At 38.9% G+C, this 24734-nt stretch overlaps 1 protein-coding gene across 3 annotated transcripts in view; it reads left to right on the forward strand.

Moving 5' to 3' along the window:
- atrx (ATRX chromatin remodeler) overlaps window positions 1-24734 on the forward strand; it is a 352828-nt gene that overhangs the window by 250223 nt on the left and 77871 nt on the right. For all 3 annotated transcript variants that reach the window (XM_039765743.1, XM_039765744.1, XM_039765745.1), the window contains one exon: window positions 15896-16026. In XM_039765743.1, the coding sequence (XP_039621677.1) occupies window positions 15896-16026 (131 nt within the window). The remainder of the gene's footprint in view (window positions 1-15895; window positions 16027-24734) is intronic.

Raw genomic sequence — 24734 nt, forward strand, 5'->3', positions numbered from 1 at the left:
CCCTTTTCTACACCACGGCAAAATAATATTAAGGCGATTCACACTTTCTTTTGCACGTATCGATTATGAGGTCCTAAACTCGGATTATGAATTCACGCACGAGTGGAGGACTGACAGTGCCATCACAGCCGATTAATGGCGGGGCGTCTCACCAGTCTACACAAGACCCACGCGACTGTCCCCAAAAGCGATCATAGCGTCAGCGAACACATCTCTCTATACTATATAAAAGAAAAGGCAACTTTCCTTTCTTTACACCTTTTTCCTTTTATCCCAAACCAAAGCCTTTCTCTCTTAACACTGCAGAGGACACAAAACTAATTTTCTTTAAATGCGGTAAGGCACATTACCAGAGGCACAAATTTGAGCGTTCACATAGAAAATGTAATTTCTATACCACAGCCGTCGTGTAGCGCCTTTCAAAAGGGATCTACTACCGAGAGATGATCCATATACATTTTAGCTGCTGTTAGTTACTTACCTGTTGTGTTACACAGTCTTTAAAATGTAGTTTACCCAAACCACTCCAGTAGTGCTCAATGTACCTGTACTTCTTAAAAGCGTTAATGTTTTACTGTTTAATAACTTATAGACTATATTTTATTATTTTTCCCTTGCACTCAGTGACCAAAACCTCTGGTAATGTGCCTTACCGGCATTTAAAGAAAATTAGTTTTGTGTCCTCTGCAGTGTTAAGAGAGGCTTTGGTTTGGGATAAAAGGAAAAAAGGTGTAAAAGAAAGGAAAGTTGCCTTTTCTTTTATATAGTATAGAGATGTGTTTGCTGGCGCTTTGATTGCCTTTTAGGGGACAGTCGCAGTGGGTCTTGTGTAGACTGGTGAGGCGTCCCCGTGTCGGTTGTGATGGCACTGTCAGTCCTCCACTTAGTGCGTGTCCTCATAATCAGCTGGCGACCTCATTGTCGTATGCGTGCAAAGTGCAAATATTAATATTAGTTTGCAGCGGTATAGAAAAGGGGTCCTGTGTTTGCACTTGTCTGGGATAGCTCAGGGGAGGAGGAAAAATTAAAAGTGCTCACTTTGACTTAAGGCAGAAGGGCAGTCAGCCTCAAGGCGGCACAGCTATGCACGGCGTGGCTGCTTCGACTTTTGCTGGCAGGAGAACCCAGTTTTGCGAACCGTTCGCGATATCAAAAGTCTCCTGCTGTTTGGAGGTCATTCATTCATTCATATATATATATATATATATATATATATATATATATATATATATATATATATATATATATATATATATATATATATATATATATATATATATATATATATATACCCCCATCCGCGCCTTGCAGCGGAAGTAGTGTGTTAAAGAAGTAATGAAAAGAAAACATTTTAATAATAGCATTAACATGATTGACATTGTCATGAGTGTTGCTGTCATATATATGCCTGCCTAAATAAGTCACCTAAAGCTTTTGCTCTTACTTTTTACCGTTCATTTAATCATGGCTGAGTAGGCGGAAAAATTATAAAATGGAAGGAGGATTACACTGAGTATGGCTTTACCAAAACAATTATTGATGGGCGAATCGATTATTCATAAAGCTTGAATTGGTGATCTGTTTTTCTGTGTTAACCTCATATTTTTCATACTTCTTCTCAAACTAAGGTGGTGCGAGGTAAAATGAATCGGGATCGGCTGATCAATGTAATCGGTGTACCAGGAAATCATGCATTGACAAAGCTCCTTGCTGCTAATGCAAAGTGTGATTTAATGCATTATTTTTTAGCGTTATGGAGCACATGCATGAAGCTTCTCAGCTGTGCGTGCTTGTGCTAAGAAAAAGATTTTAAAAATAGCGTAACCACGATTGTCAATGTGACCCCTTTTGTAAGTAGTGCCTGGAGGATTCAGTGTGGAGAAACTCTAGAGACAGCGTGTGTATTAACTTGTGATTTTTCTGTGAGTATTTGGTGGCAGTCCGTGAAGTTGCTTGGAAGGCAGCGTTAACATGAGCTCAGCTCAGAGCGAAATGAGAGTGAATGGGAGGAGATGATGGCGTGACTCCCCCACCCGCCTTAACTGTCAATCCCCACAAACACAGTCTCTCAGAATTTGCATAAGCACACCCCTTCACATGCAATTTTAACTTAGTTACAAAGTGATCAAAACTCTCGTTTATATCCTGCGTCCTCTCATTAAACTTGTATCCCGCATTACCCGTGGGCATGACAAGCGCCAGCGGCAGCCTGTCTATGAACTTAATTTAAACTTAATTTACACCTTGCTTTGTTTCAAGTAGCAGCACTCATGAATATGGTTGTATATGTCACTTCGCTCGCTTCTTATTGTTTCACTGCCTTCTCAATTATATAATGCATGTTTTTCTTCAGTGCTTTTTGAAGCTCTTCCTGGTTTTCTACGCTCGTTGACAGTCAGTTCCGTGATTACGTGGGAGCGTGATGATGTCACATGCGAAACTCCGCCCCGACTTTTCGAACTCAACTCCATTACAGTAAATGGAGAAAAATAGCTTCAGTTATGACCATTACGCAGTAGAATTTGAAATGAAACCTGCCCAACTTTTGTAAAGGAAGCTGTAAGGAATGAGCATGCCAAATTTCAGCCTTCTACCTACACGGGAACTTGGAGAATTAGTGATGAGTCAGTAAATGAGTAAGTGAGTCAGTCAGTCATTTGCCTTTTATTAGTATGTATATATATATATATATATATATATATGTGTGTATACTGTATATACTAGCAAAATACCCGCGCTTCGCAGCGCCGAAGTACTGCATTAAAATATTTATTAAGAAGAAAATTAAACCTTTTTAAACTGTGGGAAAATATGCCAAAAAATTTTTAAGGATCTCTTTGTATACCATGTTGTCAGTTCGGCCCTCCGGTTGTAACATGACCAAGCTGTGCGCTGAGCTTACTCTTGAGCATGCAACTTACAGTTGGCCATGTGAACAGTAATCTTGTCTCAAATCTGACAGCTTGGATTGCTGCTGTCATAATCGGTTTGAGTTTCATCGTTAGTTTCAATTACGACAGTATTTGCAGGATTTGTTGTGTTGAAGTGACATTCGGCATCTGTCAAGCGTTGCATGCACACAACCGGTTTCATTGATAAAATCACATCCAGCTTTTGAGAGTTTAAACATTCATAAACATCAAAGTGTCCAATATTGAAATTGTCACCTGTGAATCTAAAATGTTTATAAGGCATTGACGGTTGTCTAACGTTGTAAAATGTTTGGCCATTTCGATACACTTGAAAGCGACAACCAAACAATTCAGCGGCAGCCATCAACTCACATGCAGAACCATAGGCGAAGGGCTTAAGCATTTCACTCTTATAGTGCTCCTGTGTAGTATATTTATCTCCTGTACCATCATCAGTCCACACCTTGAACCTGTCCAAGTCATTCAATACATAAGACACAATGTTCCTCCGGATATCAAGAGTGAGCCTGATATGGCCGTGCAATATCTAACAAAGACAATGGAAAAGGTAGGTGCCATCTCCGGGCATGAAAACCACTCGGTAAGTGACAATTCTTCGATCGATAGTGATCACCTCGATAGACATGGTAATGGGGGTTGGAATGATAAAGGAAATGGATACCTGAGAAATGTAAAGTAAGTCTAAAATACCTATACAATAACTATAACTGTAATAAACAAACAATAAAATAGCGGAGAAGCAGTGGATTAAACAAAAAGGCTGTAGTTATCAGTAGGGAGACGTGAATCCCGTGGTGAAGCAAGGAAGGGAATGTAGAGATCTGAGCGACGGACTGTCTTATATAGGCAGGCAGCCAACAACGTGGGAGGCGTTGGGATGGGGACCGCGCCACCTCACCTGATGACGAGCTGCAGGCTATGGGCGTATATATGTGCGTAAGTAGGATTCAGTAAGCATTGGGAACCCATGTACCAAATTTCTTGAAGATGGGCCCATAAGTAACAAAGAGTGTTGAAAAGTTCAATATGGCGGCTGACAGTGGCGTCATACCACCGAAATAAGTGCATTACATTGGTTTGGTTAGCTCAGGAAGCCACCTACAAATTTCGTGAAGATGGGGCTGTAAATAAGAAAGTTCAACATGGCGGGCGTTGTTGACCGTTCACGCGTAAATTTGAAATGAAACCTGCTTAACTTTTGTAAGTAGGCTGTAAGGAATGAGCCTGTCAAATTTCAGCCTTCTACCTACACGGGAAGTTGGAGAATTAGTGACGTTGGAAAGTTCAATATGGCGGCCAACAGTGGCGTCATACCATCGAAATAAGTAAGTAAATCGGTTTCGGTTAGCACAGGGAAGCCGCCTACCAAATTTCATGACGATGGGGCCATAAATAAGAAAGTTCAACATGGCGGACGCTGTTGACCGTTACGTGTAGATTTTCGAAATGAAACCTGCTTAACTTTTGTAAGTAAGCTGTAAGGAATAAGCCTGCCAGATTTCAGCTTTCTACCTACATGGGAAGTTGGAGAATTAGTGATGAGTGAGTGAGTCAGTGAGGGCTTTGCTTTTTATTAGTATATATATACTAGCAGAATACCAGCTTACTGGCCAGAAGTAGTGTGTTAAAGAAGGTACGAAAAAGAAAAGGAAAAATTTTTAAAATAACGTAACATGATTGTTAATGTAATTGTTTTGTCACTGTTATGAGTGTCAGCTGTGATATATATATAAGCGCAAAATACCCGCGATTCTTGCGATGTCATGTGTTAAAGAAGTTATAAAAAAGAAAAGGAAACATTTTAAATATAATGTAACATGATTGTCAAAGTAATTGTTGTGTGTATTTGGTGGCAGCGTCAAAGTTATTTTCGTCTAGCTGCATCAGAAAATGTACCACGACGTCTGACATGCCTCCTTTTTACTGTTTTCTCACAGCTTGGATTGCTGCTGTCATATATATATATACACATATATATATATATATATATATATATATATATATATATATATATATATATATATACACACATATATATATATATATATATATATATATATATACACACATATATATATATATATATACATACATACATACATATCTTCATATCTATATACATACACATATATATATATATATATATACATACCTATCTACATCATATATACACACACATACATACATGCACACACACAAATTATATATATGTATGTATGTGTGTGTGTGTATATATATATATATATATATATATATATATATATATATATACACACATACATACATATATATACACATACATATACTTGTGTGTATATATATATACACACACATACCTACACACATATATATAATTTGTGTGTGTGTATATATGATGTAGATAGGTATGTGTGTGTATATATATATATATATATATATATATATATATATATATATATATATATATATATATATATATAATATATGTGTATGTATGTTTGTGTGTGTATATATGTGTGTATATATGAAGATATGTATGTATCTGTGTATGTATGTTTGTGTATATATATATATATATATATATATATATACATATATATATACATATACACACGTGGACAAAATTGTTGGTACCCTTCAGTCAATGAAAGAAAAACTCAAAATGGTCACAGAAATAACTTTAATCTGACAAAAGTAATAATAAATAAAAATTCTATGAAATTTAACTAATAAAAGTCAGACATTGATTTTCAACCATGCTTCAACAGAATTAATAAAAAAAAAACCTCATGAAACAGGCCTGGACAGAAATGATGGTACCCCTAGAAAAGACTGAAAATAATGTGACCAAAGGGACATGTTAATCTAAGGTGTGTCCACTAATTAGCATCACAGGTGTCTACAATCTTGTAATCAGTCAGTGGACCTATATATAGGGCTCCAGGTAGTCACTGTGTTGTTTGGTGACATGGTGTGTACCACACTCAACATGGACCAGAGGAAGCGAAGGAAAGAGTTGTCTCAGGAGATTAGAAAGAAAATTATAGACAAGCATGTCAAGGGTAAAAGGCTATAAGACCATCTCGAAGCAGCTTGATGTTCCTGTGACTACAGTTGCACATATTATTCAGAAATTTAAGATCCATGGGACTGTAGCCAACCTCCCTGGATGTGGCGCAGGAGGAAAATTGATGACAAATCAAAGAGACGGATAATACAAATGGTAACAAAAGAGCCCAGAAAAACTTCTAAAGAGATCCAAGGTGAATTTCAAGCTCAAGGAACATCAGTGTCAGATCGCACCATCCGTCGTTGTTTGAGCCAAAGTGGACTTCATGGGAGGCGACCAAGGAGGACACCATTGTTGAAAACAAATCATAAAAAAGCCAGACTGGAATTTGCCAAACTACATGTGGACAAGCCACAAAGATTCTGGGAGAATGTCCTATGGACAGATGAGACAAAAATTGAACTTTTTACCAAGGCACATCAGCTCTATGTTCACAGACGGAAAAATGGAGCATATCAAGAAAAGAACACTGTCCCTTCTGTGAAACATGGAGGAGGCTCTGTTATGTTCTGGGGCTGCTTTGCTGCATCTGGCACAGGGTGTCTTGAATCTGTGCAGGGTACAATGAAATCTAAAGACTATCAAGGGATTCTAGAGAGAAATGTGCTGGCCAGTGTCAGAAAGCTTGGTCTCAGTCGCAGGTCATGGGTCTTGCAACAGGACAATGACCCAAAACACACAGCTAAAACACCCAAGAATGGCTAAGAGGAAAACATTGGACTATTCTAAAGTGGCCTTCTATGAGCCCTGACCTCAATCCTATTGAGCATCTTTGGAAAGAGCTGAAACATGCCATCTGGAAAAGGTACCCTTCAAACCTGAGACAACTGGAGCAGTTTGCTCATGAGGAGTGGGCCAAAATACCTGCTGAGAAGTGTAGAAGTCTCATTGACAGTTACAGGAATCGTTTGATTGCAGTGATTGCCTCAAAAGGTTGTGCAACAAAATATTAAGTTAGGGGTACCATCATTTTTGTCCAGGCCTGTTTCATGAGTTTATTTTTTAAATAATTCTGTTGAAGCATGGTTGAAAATCAATGTCTGACTTTCCTTGGTTAAATGTCATAGAATTTTTATTTATTGTTACTTTTGTCAGATTAAAGTTATTTCTGTGACCATTGTGAGTTTTTCTTTCATTGACTGAAGGATACCAACAATTTTGTCCACGTGTGTATACATATATATATGTAGACTCAAACACATTATGACAGCAGCAATCCAAGCTGTGAGAAACACTAAAAAGGAGGCGTGTCAGACGTCGTGGTACATTTTCTGCTGCAACTAGACGAAAAAAACTTAGTGACGCTGCCGCCAAATACACAAAACAATTCCTTTGGCAATCATCTTACATTATTTTTAAAATGTTTCCTTTTCTTTTTCATAACTTCTTTAACACACGACATCGCTGTGAAGCGTGGGTATTTTGCTATATCTATACTTATAAAAGGCAAAGCCCTCACTCACTCACTCACTCACTCACTGATTCATCACTAATTCTCCAACTTCCCGTGTGGGTGGAAGGCTGAAATTTGGCAGGTTCATTCCTTACAGCTTCCTTACAAAAGTTGGGCAGGTTTTATATCGAAATTCTACGCGTCATGGTCATAACTGGAAGCTGTTTTTCTCCATTTACTGTAATGGAGATGAGCTTGAACGCAGTGGGGTCGGAGTTTCGTGTGACATCATCACGCCTCCCACGTAATCACGCAGTACATAGAAAACCAGGAAGACCTCCAAAAAGCGCTGAAGAAAACATGCATTATATAATTGAGAAGGCAGCGAAACAATAAGAAGCGAGCGAGTGACATATAAAACCATATTCATGAGTTCTGCTACTTCGGAAACAAAGCACGATGTAAACCTACACTTTAGATTAAGTTCATAGACAGGCTGCCGCTGGCGTTTGTAATTTAGTGCCTGCCCATATAAGGCCGTCCGTCAGCGGCAATCCAATAGCAAACTCCCACTAAATATTCACGGGTGAAGGACTTTGCTTATGGAGAGGAAGATGAGATGGTCAGGGTGGTATTTGACACAAACTCAGCGAAACTGCGAGAGAAAGTTTTAAGTGCCAGGACTAAGGTAACATTAAATACAGCCATGGACATAGCACGAGATGGCACCAGCACAGCTGGGAACCTTCGATGCATGTAAGAAACGAATCGATAAATGAAACCTGTCATCTTTACAACGATTGACAAACACGGAATGTAACTTGAACACAACACATCCTACAAATACGAACCTGATTGAAAGAAATAATGATAATCAAATCCTTGATGACAGCAACACTCAGTAACACTCACAAAACAAATACTGTATATTGACAGTCATGTTACGTTATTTTTAAAATGTTCCTTTTTCTTTTTCTAGCTTTTTTAACACACTACTTCTCCGCTGCGATATGCGGGTATATATATATGTATATATATATATCCCGATCTACATACTCGAATAATGGATACTTTATTCGCCATCAATGATTGTTTTGGTAAAAGCCATACTCAGTGTATTCATTAGATGAACGGTAAAAAAGTAAGAGCGAGGGGAGGATTACTTATTGAGGCATGCAGGCTGTCGTGCGCGTCAACTCTATCTGAATTGCGTGATCACATTTGAAAAAATATATCTTTTCAAGTTCTATTTAGTCCATATGTGTCAAACTCAAGGGCCACGGACCACATCCGGCCCGGCGTGTAATTATATATGGCCCGCAAGATCATTTTATATACTGTATTATTGTTATTAATGGCCCGGGTATATGAAGCGCTGGTAACACAATAAACTAGAGATCCCATAATGCAGCGCTTCAGCTGCCTTGCCGAACACTTACCGCGTTAATCAAGTCTAGCTTATGAAGCTGCAAGTTATTGCGAAGCTAGCTCACACGATGCTGGAGAGAAAAGTTGATTTGAAAATAGAGCCTTTAAAAACCGATGGGAGGCTGAGTATATGTTTACTGAACCCGTGTGTCTCATTTGTGGAGCTAATGTGACTGTAATTACAGAATTTAATCTAAGACGGCACTATGAGACAAAACATCAGGGTAACCTGAATGCAATGCAGAAGATACAGAAAGTAGAATAATTAAATAAGAATCTGACACTTCAGCGGATGTTTTACCCGTGCACAATCACAAAGTGATTTCAAGTGAAGCTGCTTTTATGGGAGACACAAACGCACCCTTACACCTTGCCTCACTTTCCCTGTTGCCAAGTAATGTTAAACCAAGTCGTCACTACGGTGTTCCCAAATACGCACTTTGCTGATAAACTGAGCGCACTGCGCACTGAGTTTGCACGGCGCTTTGGTGACTTTGAAGAACAAAAAGTCCGTCTACATGCGGCTCGAACCTTGTGCATGTTTGGTAGCACATATCTGTGTGAGAAGCTCTTCTCAGTGATAAAGACTAACAAAACAGCACACAGGAGTCGCCTCACTGATGAGTACCTGCAATCCATCCTGAGAATCTCCACAACACAGAACAGCAGAATATATATATAAACTGCTCAAAAAAATTAAAGGAACACTTTGAAAACACATAAGATCTCAATGGGAAAAAGAAATCCTCCTGGATATCAATACTGATATAGACTGGGTAATGTGTTAGGAACGAAAGGATGCCACATCGTTTGATGGAAATGAAAATGATCAACCTACAGAGCCCTGAATTCAAAGACGCCCCAAAAATCAGAGTGAAAAAATTATGTGGCAGGCTAGTCCATTTTGCCAAAATTTAATTGCAGCAACTCAAAATTGTACGCAGCACTTTGTATGGCCCCTGTGTTCTTGTATACATGCCTGACAACATCGGTGCATGCTTCTAATGAGATGACAAATGGTGTTGTGGGGGATCTCCTCCCAGATCTGGACCAGGGCATCACTGAGCTCCTGGACAGTCTGAGGTGCAACCTGGTGGCTTTGGATGGACCAAAACATAATGTGTTCTATTGGATTTAGGTCAGGAAAGTGTGGTGGCCAGTCAATGGTATCAATTCCTTCATCCTCCAGGAACTGCCTGCATACTCTCACCACATGAGGCAAGGAATTGTCGTGCACCAAGAGCCACTGCACCAGCATTGTGTCTGACAATGGGTCCAAGGATTTCATCCTGATACCTAATGGCAGCCAAGGTGCCTTTGTCAAGCCTGTAGCGGTCTGTGTGACCCTCCATGGATATGCCTCCCCAGACAATCATTAACCCACCACCAAACTGCTCATGCTGAATGATGTTACAGGCAGCATAATGTTCTCCATGGCTTCTCCAGACCCTTTCACTTCTGTCACGCGTGCTCAGGGTGAACCTGCTCTCATCTGTAAAAAGCACAGAGCACCAATGGTGCATCTGCCAATTCTGGTATTCTATGGTGAATGCCAATCGAGCTGCATGCTGCTGGGCAGTGAGCTCAGGGCCCATTAGAGGACATGGGGCCCTTGGGTCACCCTCATGAAGTCTTTCTGGTTGTTTGGTCAGAGACATTCACACCAGTGGCCTGCTGGAGGTCATTTTGTAGGGCTCTGGCACTGCTCATCCTGTTCCTCCTTGCCCAAAGGAGCAGATACTGGTCCTGCTGATGGGTTATGGACCTTCTATGGCCCTCTCAGCTCTCTTATCTATATATATGTATATATATCTATATATATATATATATATATATATATATATATATATATATATATATATATATATATATATATATATATATATATATATATATATATATATATATATATGTATATATATATATATATCTATATATATATATATATATATATATATATATATATATATATATCTATATATCTATATATATATATATATATATATATATATATATATATATATATGTGTATATATATATATATATATGTATATATATATATATATATATATATATATATATATGTGTATATATATATATATATATATATGTATATATATATATATATATGTGTATATATATATATATATATATGTGTATATATATATATATATATGTATGTATGTATGTATATATATGTATATATATATGTATATATATATATGTGTATATATCTATATACATATACATACTAGGGGGCTTCACTCGCCCATCCCAGTGTTTGGTTTACCAGATATACAATTTAATGAGATTGTTATTTTCATGGGAATTGTTACATATACATTATTTTCACTTTTACTTTAAAAAGGCACCTTGTGTGGTTATATCTCTTTCTCGGCAGACATATAACGCTTCTCGCATTGTTAAGGGGGAGGGGTCGGCTGAATGCACGCTAAGGATATGCTGTTAATTCATCTGCTGTCTTTTGTTGCTTGCGAGCTGCCTGTTCTGCTTGTCGCGTGTCGTTGTTTTAAGAGCTGGGAGCACATGATGCTTGTCTGCCAAGTGCAATCCAATAACTGGTGCAGTGATGGCTCACTGCCTTCTCTCATGTGACGTTGTAAAAACAATAATTGTCCTTTATTTCCTGCCGTGATGTTAATGTGAAGATCACGTATCATCTCCTAGTCATTCTCTCCCACAGGATTTTTTTATAATAGACATATATATTTATATTTATATATATATATATATATATATATATATATATATATACTATACAAAATACCAGCTTACGCAGCGGAGAAGTAGTGTGTTGAAGAAGCAATGAAAAGAAAAGGAAACATTTTGAAAATAGCGTAACATGATTGTCAATGTAATTGTTTTGTCACTGTTGTGAGTGATGAGTGTTGCTGTCATATATATATATATATATATATATATATATATATATATATATATATATATATATATATATATATATATATACACACACATATAAACATATATATATACATATCTATACATATAGACATATATACACATACACATATATACATACATATATATATAATAACATATACACACTTACATACATATCTACATATATACACACACAGCTATTTTGTATCAGTGCAATACGCTGCTTGTTAAAACGGATAACTCCCGCTCTTACGTGCAAGTCTGCGTGGATATTATGAACTATCGTATTTGTTCAAGTTCTATTTAAATTTTAAATAGAAGGAATTTTTATTTAGTCGACAGAAATATCTTTGGTAGGAATGGTAAAAACAGACAGGAATATTATTTGTGAATAAATCAACTCAAACCTTAAATAACTTAAAAGAACAAACATTCAAATTTCTTTACTCTTATGTAAATTTATATAAAAAATAAACTTAGATTTTAAATATCCCAAAAGATTTTGCTCTCCATAAAAATATATCCTTTCAAAATTATACAAATTCAAATATGAACATGCTGCATAACAAAACCTGGAAATATAAATAAAATGTGTTCCTTTCAGCAATAACAAATCAAATCATTAAGTTGTCTTTGCTCATATGTCATTTTAGAGCTGGACGCCTGGCATCTTTTTTTGGCAACAGGTTCGTTTATGTTTGGTGTGAGGTTCTGTGTTGTGGAGATTCTCAGGATGGATTGCAGGTGCTCATCAGTGAGGCGACTCCTGTGTGCTGTTTTGTTAGTCTTTATCACTGAGAAGAGCTTCTCACACAGATATGTGCTACCAAACATGCACAAGGTTCGAGCCGCATGTAGACGGACTTTTTTTGTTCTTCAAAGTCACCAAAGCGCCGTGCAAACTCAGTGCTTCGGTTTATCAGCAAAGTGCGTATTTGGGAACACCGTAGTGACGACTTGGTTTAACATTACTTGGCAACAGGGAAAGTTGCACTGGTGCATTTGTGTCTCCCATAAAAGCAACTTCACTTGAAATCACTTTGTGATTGTGCACGGTAAAAGCGTCCGCTGAAGTGTCAGATTCTTATTTAATTCTTCTGCTTTCTGTATCTTCTGCATTGCATTCAGGTCTTTCAGCCTCACTGATGAGCACCTGCAATCCATCCTGAGAATCTCCACAACACAGAACTCCCTGATGTTTTGTCTCATAGTGCCGTCTTAGATTAAATTCTGTAATTACAGCCACATTAGCTCCACAAATGAGACACACGGGTTCAGTAAACATATACTCAGCCTCCCATCGGTTTTTAAAGGCTCTATTTTCAGAATCAACTTTTCTCTTCAGCATCGTGTGAGCTAGCTTCGCAATAACTTGCAGCATCATAAGCTAGACTTGATTAACGCGTAAGTGTTCGCAAGGCAGCTGAAGCGCTGCATTATGGGATCTGTAGTTTATTGTGTTACCAGCGCTTCATATACCGGGCCATTAATAACAATAATACAGTATATAAAATGATCTCGGGCTGGATATAATTACACGCCGGGCGGATGTGGCCCGACCCTTGAGTTTGACACATATGGACTAAATAGAACTTGAAAAGATATATTTTTCAAATGTGATCGCGCAATTCAGATAGAGTTGGCACACTACAGCCTGCATGCCTCAATAAGTCATCCTCCCCTCGCTCTTACTTTTTTACCGTTCATCTAATGAATACACTGAGTATGGCTTTACCAAAACAATCATTGATGGCGAATAAAGTATCCATTATTCGAGTATGTAGATCGGGATATATATATACATATATATATATATATATACCTGCGTATCGCAGCGGAGAAGTAGTGTGTTAAAAAAGCTAGAGAAAAAAGGGAACATTTTAAAAATAACGTAACATGACTGTCAATATACAGTATTTGTTTTGTGAGTGTTACTGAGTGTTGCTGTCATCAATGATTTGATTATCATTATTTCTTTCAATCAGGTTCGTATTTGTAGGATGTGTTGTGTTCAAGTTACATTCCGTGTTTGTCAATCGTTGTAAAGATGACAGGTTTCATTCATCGATTCGTTTCTTACTGCATCAATAAACAGCTCGTCTTCTTCTTTATCCGAGACCTGACACACTGCATGCACGGGTTTTTTACACTGTCTTCCTTTAGCGGGACATTGACTTTTTCCACCGTGTGCCTTGTTTCCACAGTAGCTGCATTTATGAATATGCTTGTATGTATCAGGCGCTTCATATTTTTGCTGCCTTTTCAATTGTGTAATTCGGTTTTGTTCAGCTCTTTGGAACTGTTGCTTTTTATCTGTGCACTGCGTCAGTTCACGTGAGCCGCTCGGTGTACATGCATCGAAGTTCCCCAGTTGTGCTGGTGCCATCTCGTGCTATGTCCATGGCTGTATTTAATGTTACCTTAGTCCTGGCACTTAAAACTTTCTCTCGCAGTTTCGCTGAGTTTGTGCCAAACACCACCCTGACCATCTCATCTTCCTCTGCATAAGCACAGTCCTTAACCCGTGAATATTTAGTGGGAGTTTGCTATTGGATTGCCGCTGACGGACGGCCTTATATGGGCAGGCACTAAATTAGAAACGGCAGCGTCATCCTGTCTATGAACTTAATTTAAAGTGTAGGTTTACATCGTGCTTTGTTTCCGAAGTAGCAGAACTCATCAATATGGTTGTATATGTCACTCGCTCGCTTCTTATTGTTTCGCTGCCTTCTCAATTATATAATGCATGTTTTCTTCAGCGCTTTTTGGAGGTCTTCGTAATTTTCTATGTACTGCGTGATTACGTGAGGCATGATGATGTCACGAAACTCCGCCCGGCGTTCAAGCTCATCTCCATTACAGTAAATGGAGAAAACAGCTTCCAGTTATGACCATTACGTAGAATTTCGAAATGAAACCTGCCCAACTTTTGTAAGGAAGCTGTAAGGAATGAACCTGCCAAATTTCAGCCTTCTACCCACACGGGAAGTTGGAGAATTAGTGATGAGTGAGTGAGTGACTGAGGGCTTTGCCTTTTATTAGTATAGATATATATATATGATAGATAGATATTTATTTATTGCTAATTAGTGGGGGTCTTTTCTGCTTTGTATGTGGTTATCATCTCTTCTGTCTTTTGTTGTTTGAGACAGTGTGGCGTAGTCGTTAGCACGGCTGTCTCATAGTTCAGGTCACATTTTTGGCCACAATAACTGATCCAGCATAGTTGGCAGACACTTCTGTAGGCTTTATGGAATTTTAAAAATTACACCATTCCTCTTTGCAATCACCATTGAACCACTTGCTTTTTACTTTTGAAATGTATCAGAGATTAAGAGAATTCCACTTTGGACAAATTTGGGTTTGGTCCAAACATATGTATGGATAAAACTACTGTATACCGGTCTAGAAGCTTCAGTTTGTATTAATGACATTATTTCAGACTACTTCAAACTAGAATGTGGTACTAGACAACTAGAGAAGGATGCCCCCTGTCACCATTGCTATTTGCAGTTGCCGTTAAGCCATTGGCAGTTCACTTTTGAAATGCTTCTGGGATAAAGGGGATTATCAGAGAAGTACTTGTACAGAAAATATCAATTATATGCACATGATATAATACTGGATACATCTGACCAACAAAATTAAGTGCCAGCAGAAATCCTAAAAACCTTTCACATAGACGTCCCTGTGCTGCTCACCCTTTCTAGTCTCTCCACCTCTTAAAGGAATAATCCACCCAATAAATACTTTTTCTGTCTGTGTCCACCATGGATGAACCATGTTGAATGCTGATAAATTCACAGTTGAAAGCTGTTATAGTAACAGTGCTGTCAATATGGCAAAACAGCAACATAAATCAATCACAACACAAATATACAAAATCACTGTTGGGTCCTCCTGGGAAACTCTTGATAAAAGTCCCCAGAGATGAATGTAGCAGTTAGCAGAGGTACTGTTAGTTCTCTAGCTGTTGTCTTCTTCAGGTGCTGTTAGAACCTATACAAATTTAGTGGGTGAAAGGTCACGGTAGGTCTCATTTCAAAAGTCCCATAGTTATGCAGGATAGGTGCTGTGGTGTTTTAAAAAAATGTTAGACTCATTTTAACAGATGTTTTTGTTTGTGTCTTGCTTTGAGTCCTTTACTCACTTATTAAAGTCTTCCATCAGGTGTTACAAACAATGTCGATGGAGGCAGAGGCAGAGCAGGAGCTAAATTATTCCAAGATTTCCAAATGCTAAGCAGAATATGGACACATCCTTGGTGCCTGCAGCTGGACTATATAAGCAAGGAAAATAAGGTAAAGTATGTTTGCAATTATTTTCCTAAAAATTTGTTAAGTTGTACCCAAGATTTTGCAAAGTCCAGTGTTGAATTTTGGACCTGGAAAGCCTTAACTATATTCAATTTAGTTACAGCATCTTGTCATTAAAACCTTGACATGTTAAATGATACCTTTCATTACACTAGTCTCATAGATCTGTTGTTGCTCGGTCATTATCTAAGTGCTTTAGTTTTAATATTGCTGTCAAATAGATGTACAAATTAGGTTAATTAGTTGCTCTGATTTGATCCTAGTGTGAATGAAAGTATGTGTGTGTGCGCGCACAGGATATGCAAATCCCAAGACCCTAAATTTAATGTCACAAGTTTATATGTTTGAGATCTGCATACCTAGTGATACTGAAAAATAATGCATTGCCTGTTTTCTTATATATTTTTACTTTGCTGCGTTGTACATGTTTAACATTAAAAAATTACAAAATAATTGTGCCCAAATATAATAATTATTATTTATTTATTTATTTTTTTTTTTTACAATTCTCAAATTGCATATGAAAACATATGAAAAGATTAAATTACTACAGGTGTATGTTCAATTACAGTTTAGGGTCAAATACTTAAGTTTATGTATTGCATCTGTTTTGAGAAATTTTTCAGATAATATCTCCATAATGTGACAGTTTTATACTATGAACTGATTAAAATGAATTTTTGGTGCTTTTGGTGCAGATTTTTTAAGGTGCTTGTAGTGCAGATTGAGCTGCTACTAAAAAAAATGGTAATTTTCTGTGTTTTGAGGGTGCAGTTTTAATGAATGACCAATAAACAAGCATTTTTTCCCAATGTAATACCTGTTCCGATTCTTTGGCATTTGTTTAAAATGAAATTGCTTGTATATTTGAGTTTCTGCTATCATTTTATTTGGCAATATTTTGCTAATTATTTAGCATCAGTTTTGGTATAAAGGATCTTTTTTTCTTTTTCAGTGAAGTGCTCCCACACTTTAGAAAGTTTCTGTCTCAATTTTTTTCCATCTCCTTCCCCCTCCTCTGTCTGACTCGCCATTGCAAGCACATTTATTTTCCTCTACAATTCTTCTTCGTTGGTAGGAATGTGTGCAGTCTTGAAAAAAATAACAAACGATTCTGCCCCCAGACGTTTATGTAGTGCATTGCACTCACAAAAACCAATATGGTTCTTTGTGAGAGGAGCCTCTATTGAAGGTTCTGTTTATGGCGCGTCGACAATAAAAAATGTGCGTCGATTATTTTTTGTAGTCGGCTTCGTCAATTACATCGACTAATCGTTGCAGCCCTATTGTTTTTAGTGTAATTGGAACATTAGAACAATCTAGATGAGAATAAGCCTTTCAGTCCAGCAAAACTCGCCAGTCCTATCCACTTAATTCTTCCAAAATAATATTAAGTCTAAAGTAGTTTTTAAAAATCCCTAAAGTCCTACTTTCTACCGAACTACTTGATAGCTTATTCCATATGTCTGTTTCTTTGTGTAAATTATCGTTTGTGCAAAATTTACCTTTTACAATTTTCCAACTGTGTCCCTGTTGAACTTGTTTTAAAGTAACAGTCTCAGTTACTCACTGTACTAATTCCCTTCATAATTTTAAACACTTAAATCATGCCTCCTCTTAATTTTCTTTTGCTCAAACTGAAAAGGCTAAGCTTTTTTAATATTTCCTCATAATTCTTCCCCTGTAGCTTAGTTGCACTTCTTTTTCCAGCGTTACAGCCTGGAGACCAAAACTGTACACGGTTTTCCATGTGAGGCCTAACCAATGCATTGTGGAAATTGAGCATAACCTCCTAGTTTAACATATTTAACATTTTTTTTCCCTATTTCACTGATCACTTCTACCACTTTCTTTTATGTGGAATCACTCCCTGGACATTTTTTTACTATTTTTACTATTGACATGGATTTTTACACTCCGAGACTCGCCTATTTAAGTAGTCATCTTAAGCACTGAGAAGAAATGCTCATGCCGGTATGGTTCCTTATTTACCTGACGAGGTAAGAAGCGATATCGGGGCAGCCGAGCCGGCGCAAAAGATAAAAGATATGATAAAAGCGAGACAACTTGAGAGAAAATGGCGTTATAAACCGTTGGTGCCTTCTGTGATCTTGGGAAATGTGAACTCACTACCAAATAAGATCGACGAACTGGCTGTGCTGGTGAAAAATGTCAGAACCTACAGAGAATGCAGCTTGCTGTGTTTTAGTGAAACGTGGCTAACAACTACCATCCCAGATGCTAATGTGGAGCTACCCGGGTTTAGCACAGTTAGAGCGGACAGAGACGCAAGTACCTGCGGAAGAAGAAAGGAGGAGGACTCGCTCTCTATGTCAATACAAAGTGGTGCAACTCAGGTCATGTAAGCGTTAAAATCTCCACTTGCTGCAGGGACATCGAACTGTTGGCCGTAAGTCTGCGCCCCTATTACTTGCCCAGAGAGTTTGGACACGTGATTGTTGTTATTGTTTACATCCCCCTTCAAGCGAACACGGAGATAGTGAGTGACATCATCCATTCCGCAGTTGCTAAGTTACAAACGCAGCACCCTGAGGCACTTGTGCTAATCGCTGGAGACTTTAACCATGTAACGCTGGACAAAACATTACCTGCCTTCTCCCAGTATGTGGATTGTAACACCGGGGAAACAGGACTATCGACCTACTGTATGCAAGCGTTAAAGACGCATACAGCGCCACCCCGCTGCCTGCGCTTGGGAAAGCAGATTATAACCTGGTTCTGCTTCAGCCTCAGTACAAACCAAGAGTGAGGGCTACCTACACCACACGCTCATTCAGGAAGTGGTCCCCTGAGGCAGAGCAGGCTCTGAGAGACTGCTTTGGAACTACAGACTGGGATATATTGCTTGGGTCACATAGTGAGAACATTGAAGAGGCTGTTGAATGCACAACTGATTACATCAACTTCTGTATGGACATTGTAGTTCCAGTAAGAACAGTATGCTGCTATGCTAACAACAAGCCATGGATTACAAGTGACATCAAAGGGCCTTTTGAACCAGAAGAAAAGGGCTTTTAAAGGTGGTGATCAGCATGAGCTCAAGCGTGCAGAAGGAACTCGAGTCCAGCTCAGGGCGAAAGAGCAGTACAGGAGAAAGCTGGAGCAGAAGTTGCAGAACAACAGCATGAAGGAAGTGTGGGATGGGATGAAGATTATCACTGGCTGCAGCTCGGCGGGTGCCGCCATCAGACAGACGTGGAGAGAGCAAACCAAATGAACAACTTCTTTAATAGGTTTGATCACCCTAACCCACTCTCACCTCGGAGTACTGCATCCTCCAACCATCCTTCTGCTGATACCAGCATAGGTGAGACATCCCCACCCACAATTACAGCAGCCCATGTGAGCAGAGAGCTGAAAAGACTTTGTGCCAGCAAAGCAGCGGGTCCAGATGGTGTATCGCCACGACTGCTGAAGGCCTGTGCGTTGGAACTGGGGAGTCCTCTACAGCGCATCTTCAACCTGAGCCTGGAACAGGGGAGAGTCCCAAGGCTTTGGAAAACATCTTGTATCACCCTGTCCCAAAGGTATCACGTCCTAGTGAGCTGAATGACTTCCGGCCTGTTGCTCTGACGTCACATCTGATGAAGACCATGGAGCTGCTGCTGCTTCACCACCTGAGGCCACAGGTCCGCCACGCCCTCGACCCTCTGCAGTTTGCATACCAGGAGAAGGTGGGAGCGGAGGATGCCATCATCTATATGCTACACGATCCCTCTCCCACCTGATCCCTCTCCCCATCCTCTGGACAGAGGCAGTGGTGCTGTAAGAATTATGTTTTGGACTTCTCAGGGCGCCGGGGACTGCGTCCTTCAACACCATCCAACCTCTGCTCCACTGCTAGAGACAAGCTGACTGAGATGGGAGTAGACTCACACCTGGTGGCATGGAGCTGGTGGACTATCTTACAGACAGACCTCAATATGCAGTGCTGTCTTGGGAACTGCAGGTCTGACATTGTGTTCAGCAATACAGGGAATCCACTGCATCCACTTAACAGTGTCATCTCCAGGCAGGGACTGTACTTTCTCCGGTCCTGTTCAATCTATATACATCAGACTTCCAATATGTAGAGTAAATTAACTTCCTTAGTATTACATTTTTCCCAAAAATACATGAACAAATGATTTAATTTTTTGGCATGAAAAAATGACATTGTTATTAAACCTCATCTTTCTCCTGTAAACCATGGAAACACAAAGTCAAAAGTGTAAAGAGTATAATAATGATACAAATAATAATAATGTTGAATAATATGAAATGAATAATAATAATAATGCCAATACCATATCTACTGTCAAAACATGCAAAACACTAAAAAACACAGCCTATAGTGTAAAAAAATATAAATATAATAATAATTCAAATAATAGTAATAATAATAATCAGGTAGTGCTGGTTTATTTGAAGCAGGGTCAACAGAAGCCGAAACACAAGCATCACTTTTGGATTAATCAGAATTGATTTCAATAACTACAACAACATTTATTTATATAGCACATTTTCTTACAAACAATGTAGCTCAAAGTGCTTTACATGATGAAGAAAGAGAAAAAAGACAAAATAAATAAAATTAGGGAACACTAATTAATATAGAATAAAAGTAAGGACCCATGGCCAGGGAGGACAGAAAAAACAATAAAAAACTCATATTCACTTTGTTACCACTGTTAAAGAGTAGCTACTCAGAATCACTGCATTTATAACTATCAAGAGTGTGCAACACCTGGGCTGCTGAAAAGTTTCTTACCAGGTGCTGTTATTCAATTACAGAGACGTTCCGGTACTATTGCCAAGGTAACACTCAAGCCTAACACTTGGGTCAGACACATTAATACAGCTGTCTGAGTAATGCTTGGCACTAACACTTTTATAGCCCAAGTGTTATTCGGCTCTAATACTTGCCCGTGTGAGTCTCTGTACTAGCGCTTTTAGCACTATTTTCGTAGCCCGAGTAACACTCTTATAATACTAAGGAGGTTAAGAACATCACATAAAAATTGCTTACCACAGTATCTTCCTGTTTAACCAGAATGCGCCCAAATGCTTTTATGTAATATCTCTATCAGTGGCTCCATACTGCATGTTGAGAATTCAAATTATATTACATCATGTAAGACATTATAAATGCTTTGAAATAAATTAGTACTACTGTTAAAACAAATTTCCCTCTGGGATAATAAGTGTACTTACAGTACCCTGCTATTTATACTGCTGCTGATGTGCTATTGAGTCAGTTTGCATCATGTTTATACATAGGTGAACAGCATTTCATTTGAAATGGTATGCCAGCTTATTTCTTAAAAAAAGAAATTAAATTAAAAAAACTTTCAGCGCTTTTCATTCAGTTGTTTCTAAAAAGCAGACATAATGACTCGATCTCACACTTTCTTGTAAAGTCTACTGTATACAGTAGAAAAGCAATGGAGGGAGAAGAAACAGAAGTGGCAGTGTCAATCAGGTCTGCCGTCTAGGCCAGTGTCTCAAACTCCTCTTGGAGGGCTGCAATGGCTGCAGGTTTTTATTCTAGCCTTATTCTTAATTGGCGACCAGTTTTTGCTGCTAATTAACTCCTTTTATTTTAATTGGCTTGTTTTTTCAGATTTGTTCCCTTGATCGTTCCTCTGAATGTTCCTCTAAATTGCTTCATTTCTTTTCTTAAATGGCACCCAAACAGAAATGAAATGTGATGCGAGTGACCCAACAGAAGACAAACTAAGTCAGGGTCTTTAACTCCAACCAGGTTCTTAATTAGGCACTGATTGTTGTTGTTAATTAACCCTGTTCTTTAATTTCATGGCTGGTCACTGTTCTCATTGTGCAATAGCAAACATTTCCAAAATTGTTGATTTTCTCTTTTCTAAGAGCAGTGTTAAAATGTTTTGGGGATCTGAGCAGATCAACATTCCTGAGACCTTCATCTTTCTTTATTTTCAGATATTTAATGATGGGCACTGTTTTATGGTCATGTTTTGGCTCATTTTGTATCATTATTGTTTGGCTGCTAATTAAGGAAAAAGAAACAATTAAGGGGTCAGAGTCTTCAAGAGCAAGTCAATTAAAATTTAATTCAAAAGAAGTTAATTAGCAGCAAAAACAGGTCATTAACTAAGAAAAGGGTTGGAATGAAAACCTGCCACCCTTTAGGACCGGAGTTTGAGAGCACTGGTCTAGGCTAAGAAAACAAACCTCCTCAGTTTGAAGTATATTCTTGTACTTCACTTTAACCTGTTCCCATGTTCTGTTTGTGCTCACATTTGATCTGGAATTATGACATTAAATAATAATTAATCTGACACATAGGAAACGAAACGCTGCATTCAGTAAGTACAATGTACACTACTTACGCGTTTAATTTGTCGGCCACTTTTTGCCAGCCGTCTTTTCTGGTTTGGGCTGCTTTTGCAGTGTTACCCCTTGTGCATATTAAATCTTGAAATTCTTCATATCCTTCAAATAAAAGGTCCTGCTCTGCTTGTGTGAAAAAAATGTGCCCGTTCTTTCGTCATTTTATTGCAGCCTATAAAAGACTTGCTGATCATGTTTTCTAGGCTCAATATATATTGGCTTTTCAATCAGTGTAGGCGTGTGTAGTCATCTTGGATGATTAGATCCAGCTAGACTAATCTACTACACAGCTGCGTTTGAAAAACAGACATCCTGGATGAGTTTCACCGGCATTAACTCATCCAAGATGAGGCATCTGATCTTGGATGATTTAAGCGACCTACGGAAAATAACCCCCAGGACTGTTTTGCACAGACAGATCAATGTGTTTTTGAAAAACAAAATTTAAGGAGAATATACAGAAACAGTTTTATTCTGCATCTAGAGCTGTGCTTATATGGTCTCAAACAGGATTAGGGAGTGTTCCAAATCAGAAACCCTGGATGACAAAAGAGGTACAGAGACTCCTGAAAAAATGCCACACCTCCTTTAGGTCAGCTTACATAGTGTTATACAGTACAGCCAAAGCTGACCTGAGGAAAGGTATCAAAGAGGCCTATGAGAGGAAAATACAAGACCACCTCACAGAGGACAATATATGGTGGTTGTGGCAAGGAATTCAATATATTAAAAACTACAAGGGCAGCAACTGGTCTGTCATCTCAAATGCCTTGCTGGTAGAGGAATTGAACCATTACTTTACCAGGTTTGAGGAGAGGAGGTCCAACATGACCACACTGACAACACCAGAACCTAGCACCCACACACTCACTCTGTAAGAAAATGAGGTGAAGTGCTGAGGGCATTGAACCCAAGGAAGGACATTGGCCCTGATAGAGTACCTGGGAAGTTACTCAAAGCATGTGCTGACCAGCATGTTGGGTACTTCACAAAGATTTGTAACCTATCTCTGGCATCAACCACTATTCCACCCTGCCTGAAATCATCAATCATCATCGCTGTCCCTAAAAATATAGCCACTGAAAGCTTAGATGATCAAACACCAGTTGCTGTCACGCCAGTAATAGCAAAGTGCATCGAGAGATTGGTTTTACAGCACATAAATTCTGCCTCCCACCCACTTTCAACCAGCATCTTACAGATCAAACAGGTCCACAGAAGATGCCATTGCTACCGCTCTACGTAGTGCACTGAGTCATGTAGACCAAAAGGGGAGTTGTGCAAGGCTGCTCTTCATAGAATACAATTCAGCATATAATATAATAATCCCTGACATATTGGTAAGCAAGTTGACAGTCTTTGGCCAGTTTACGCTAGTGCAATGCAAGTCCTGTTGGAAGTTGGACATTTAGATGATGTTTTGGAGGAGCCAGTTGTCTATGAGTGCTACATCTGCAGGACATGCCAGCTGATCCAGCATCTCGAGCTCAGGGTCACTGAACTGGAGGAGGAGTTGGCTGACCTGCATTGTAGAGAATTGGCGAACCTGGCCCAGGTGTTCTTTAGAGAGATAGTGTACACCCCCATGGTGGCTTAGGAGGAGATTCCAGACCAAGCAGGTATAAATAAGTGGGTCATAGTCACAAGACATAAGGTAAAGGGTTCACACTGTCAGGTGCCATCAACCCCAGAATTATAAGTGTCAATCTGTTTTTACGTCCTTGTATAGCTGGACGGTGTCTCTGATGATTCTGAGGTGGTAGGCAGGGATGAGGAGCCCCAACAGGCCACCTCAAAACCAGTTCCCAAAAAGAGAGAAGTAGTGATAGTTGGGGTCTCAATCATTAGGGGGATTGAAGCACTGGTGTGCTCCAGAAACAGTGAGTCTCAAACGGTGTGTTGCCTGCTGTGTGCATAGGTGGGGGACCTCCATGGAAGGGTGGATAGGCTCTTGGCCAGAGCGGGAGTGGATCCAGTTGTCATTGTCCATTTTGGAACAAATGACATACATACGGGTAGTTTGTCAGTTCTGCGATCCAAATTCAAAGAGTTAGGTGCCAGGGTGAGGAGCAGAACTAACAAGGTAGTCTTCTCTGAAGTTCTGCCTTTGCCACGCACCAATCCAGGTAAGATTGAGGAGATTAGAAGGCTTAATACGTGGCTCAAATCTTGGTGCAGGGTAGAAGGGTTTAAGTTTACAGGGCATTGGGACTCTGTGTGAAACATATGGGACCTGTTCTGCCCTAACGGTTTACCTCTAAACTGGAGGGACACCAACGTATTGGGGAGATGTATGAGTAGGCTAGTCGAGGATTGTTTAAACT

This window comes from Polypterus senegalus, chromosome 10 (assembly GCF_016835505.1).
Source record: "Polypterus senegalus isolate Bchr_013 chromosome 10, ASM1683550v1, whole genome shotgun sequence".
Classification (NCBI taxonomy): Eukaryota; Metazoa; Chordata; class Cladistia; order Polypteriformes; family Polypteridae; genus Polypterus; species Polypterus senegalus.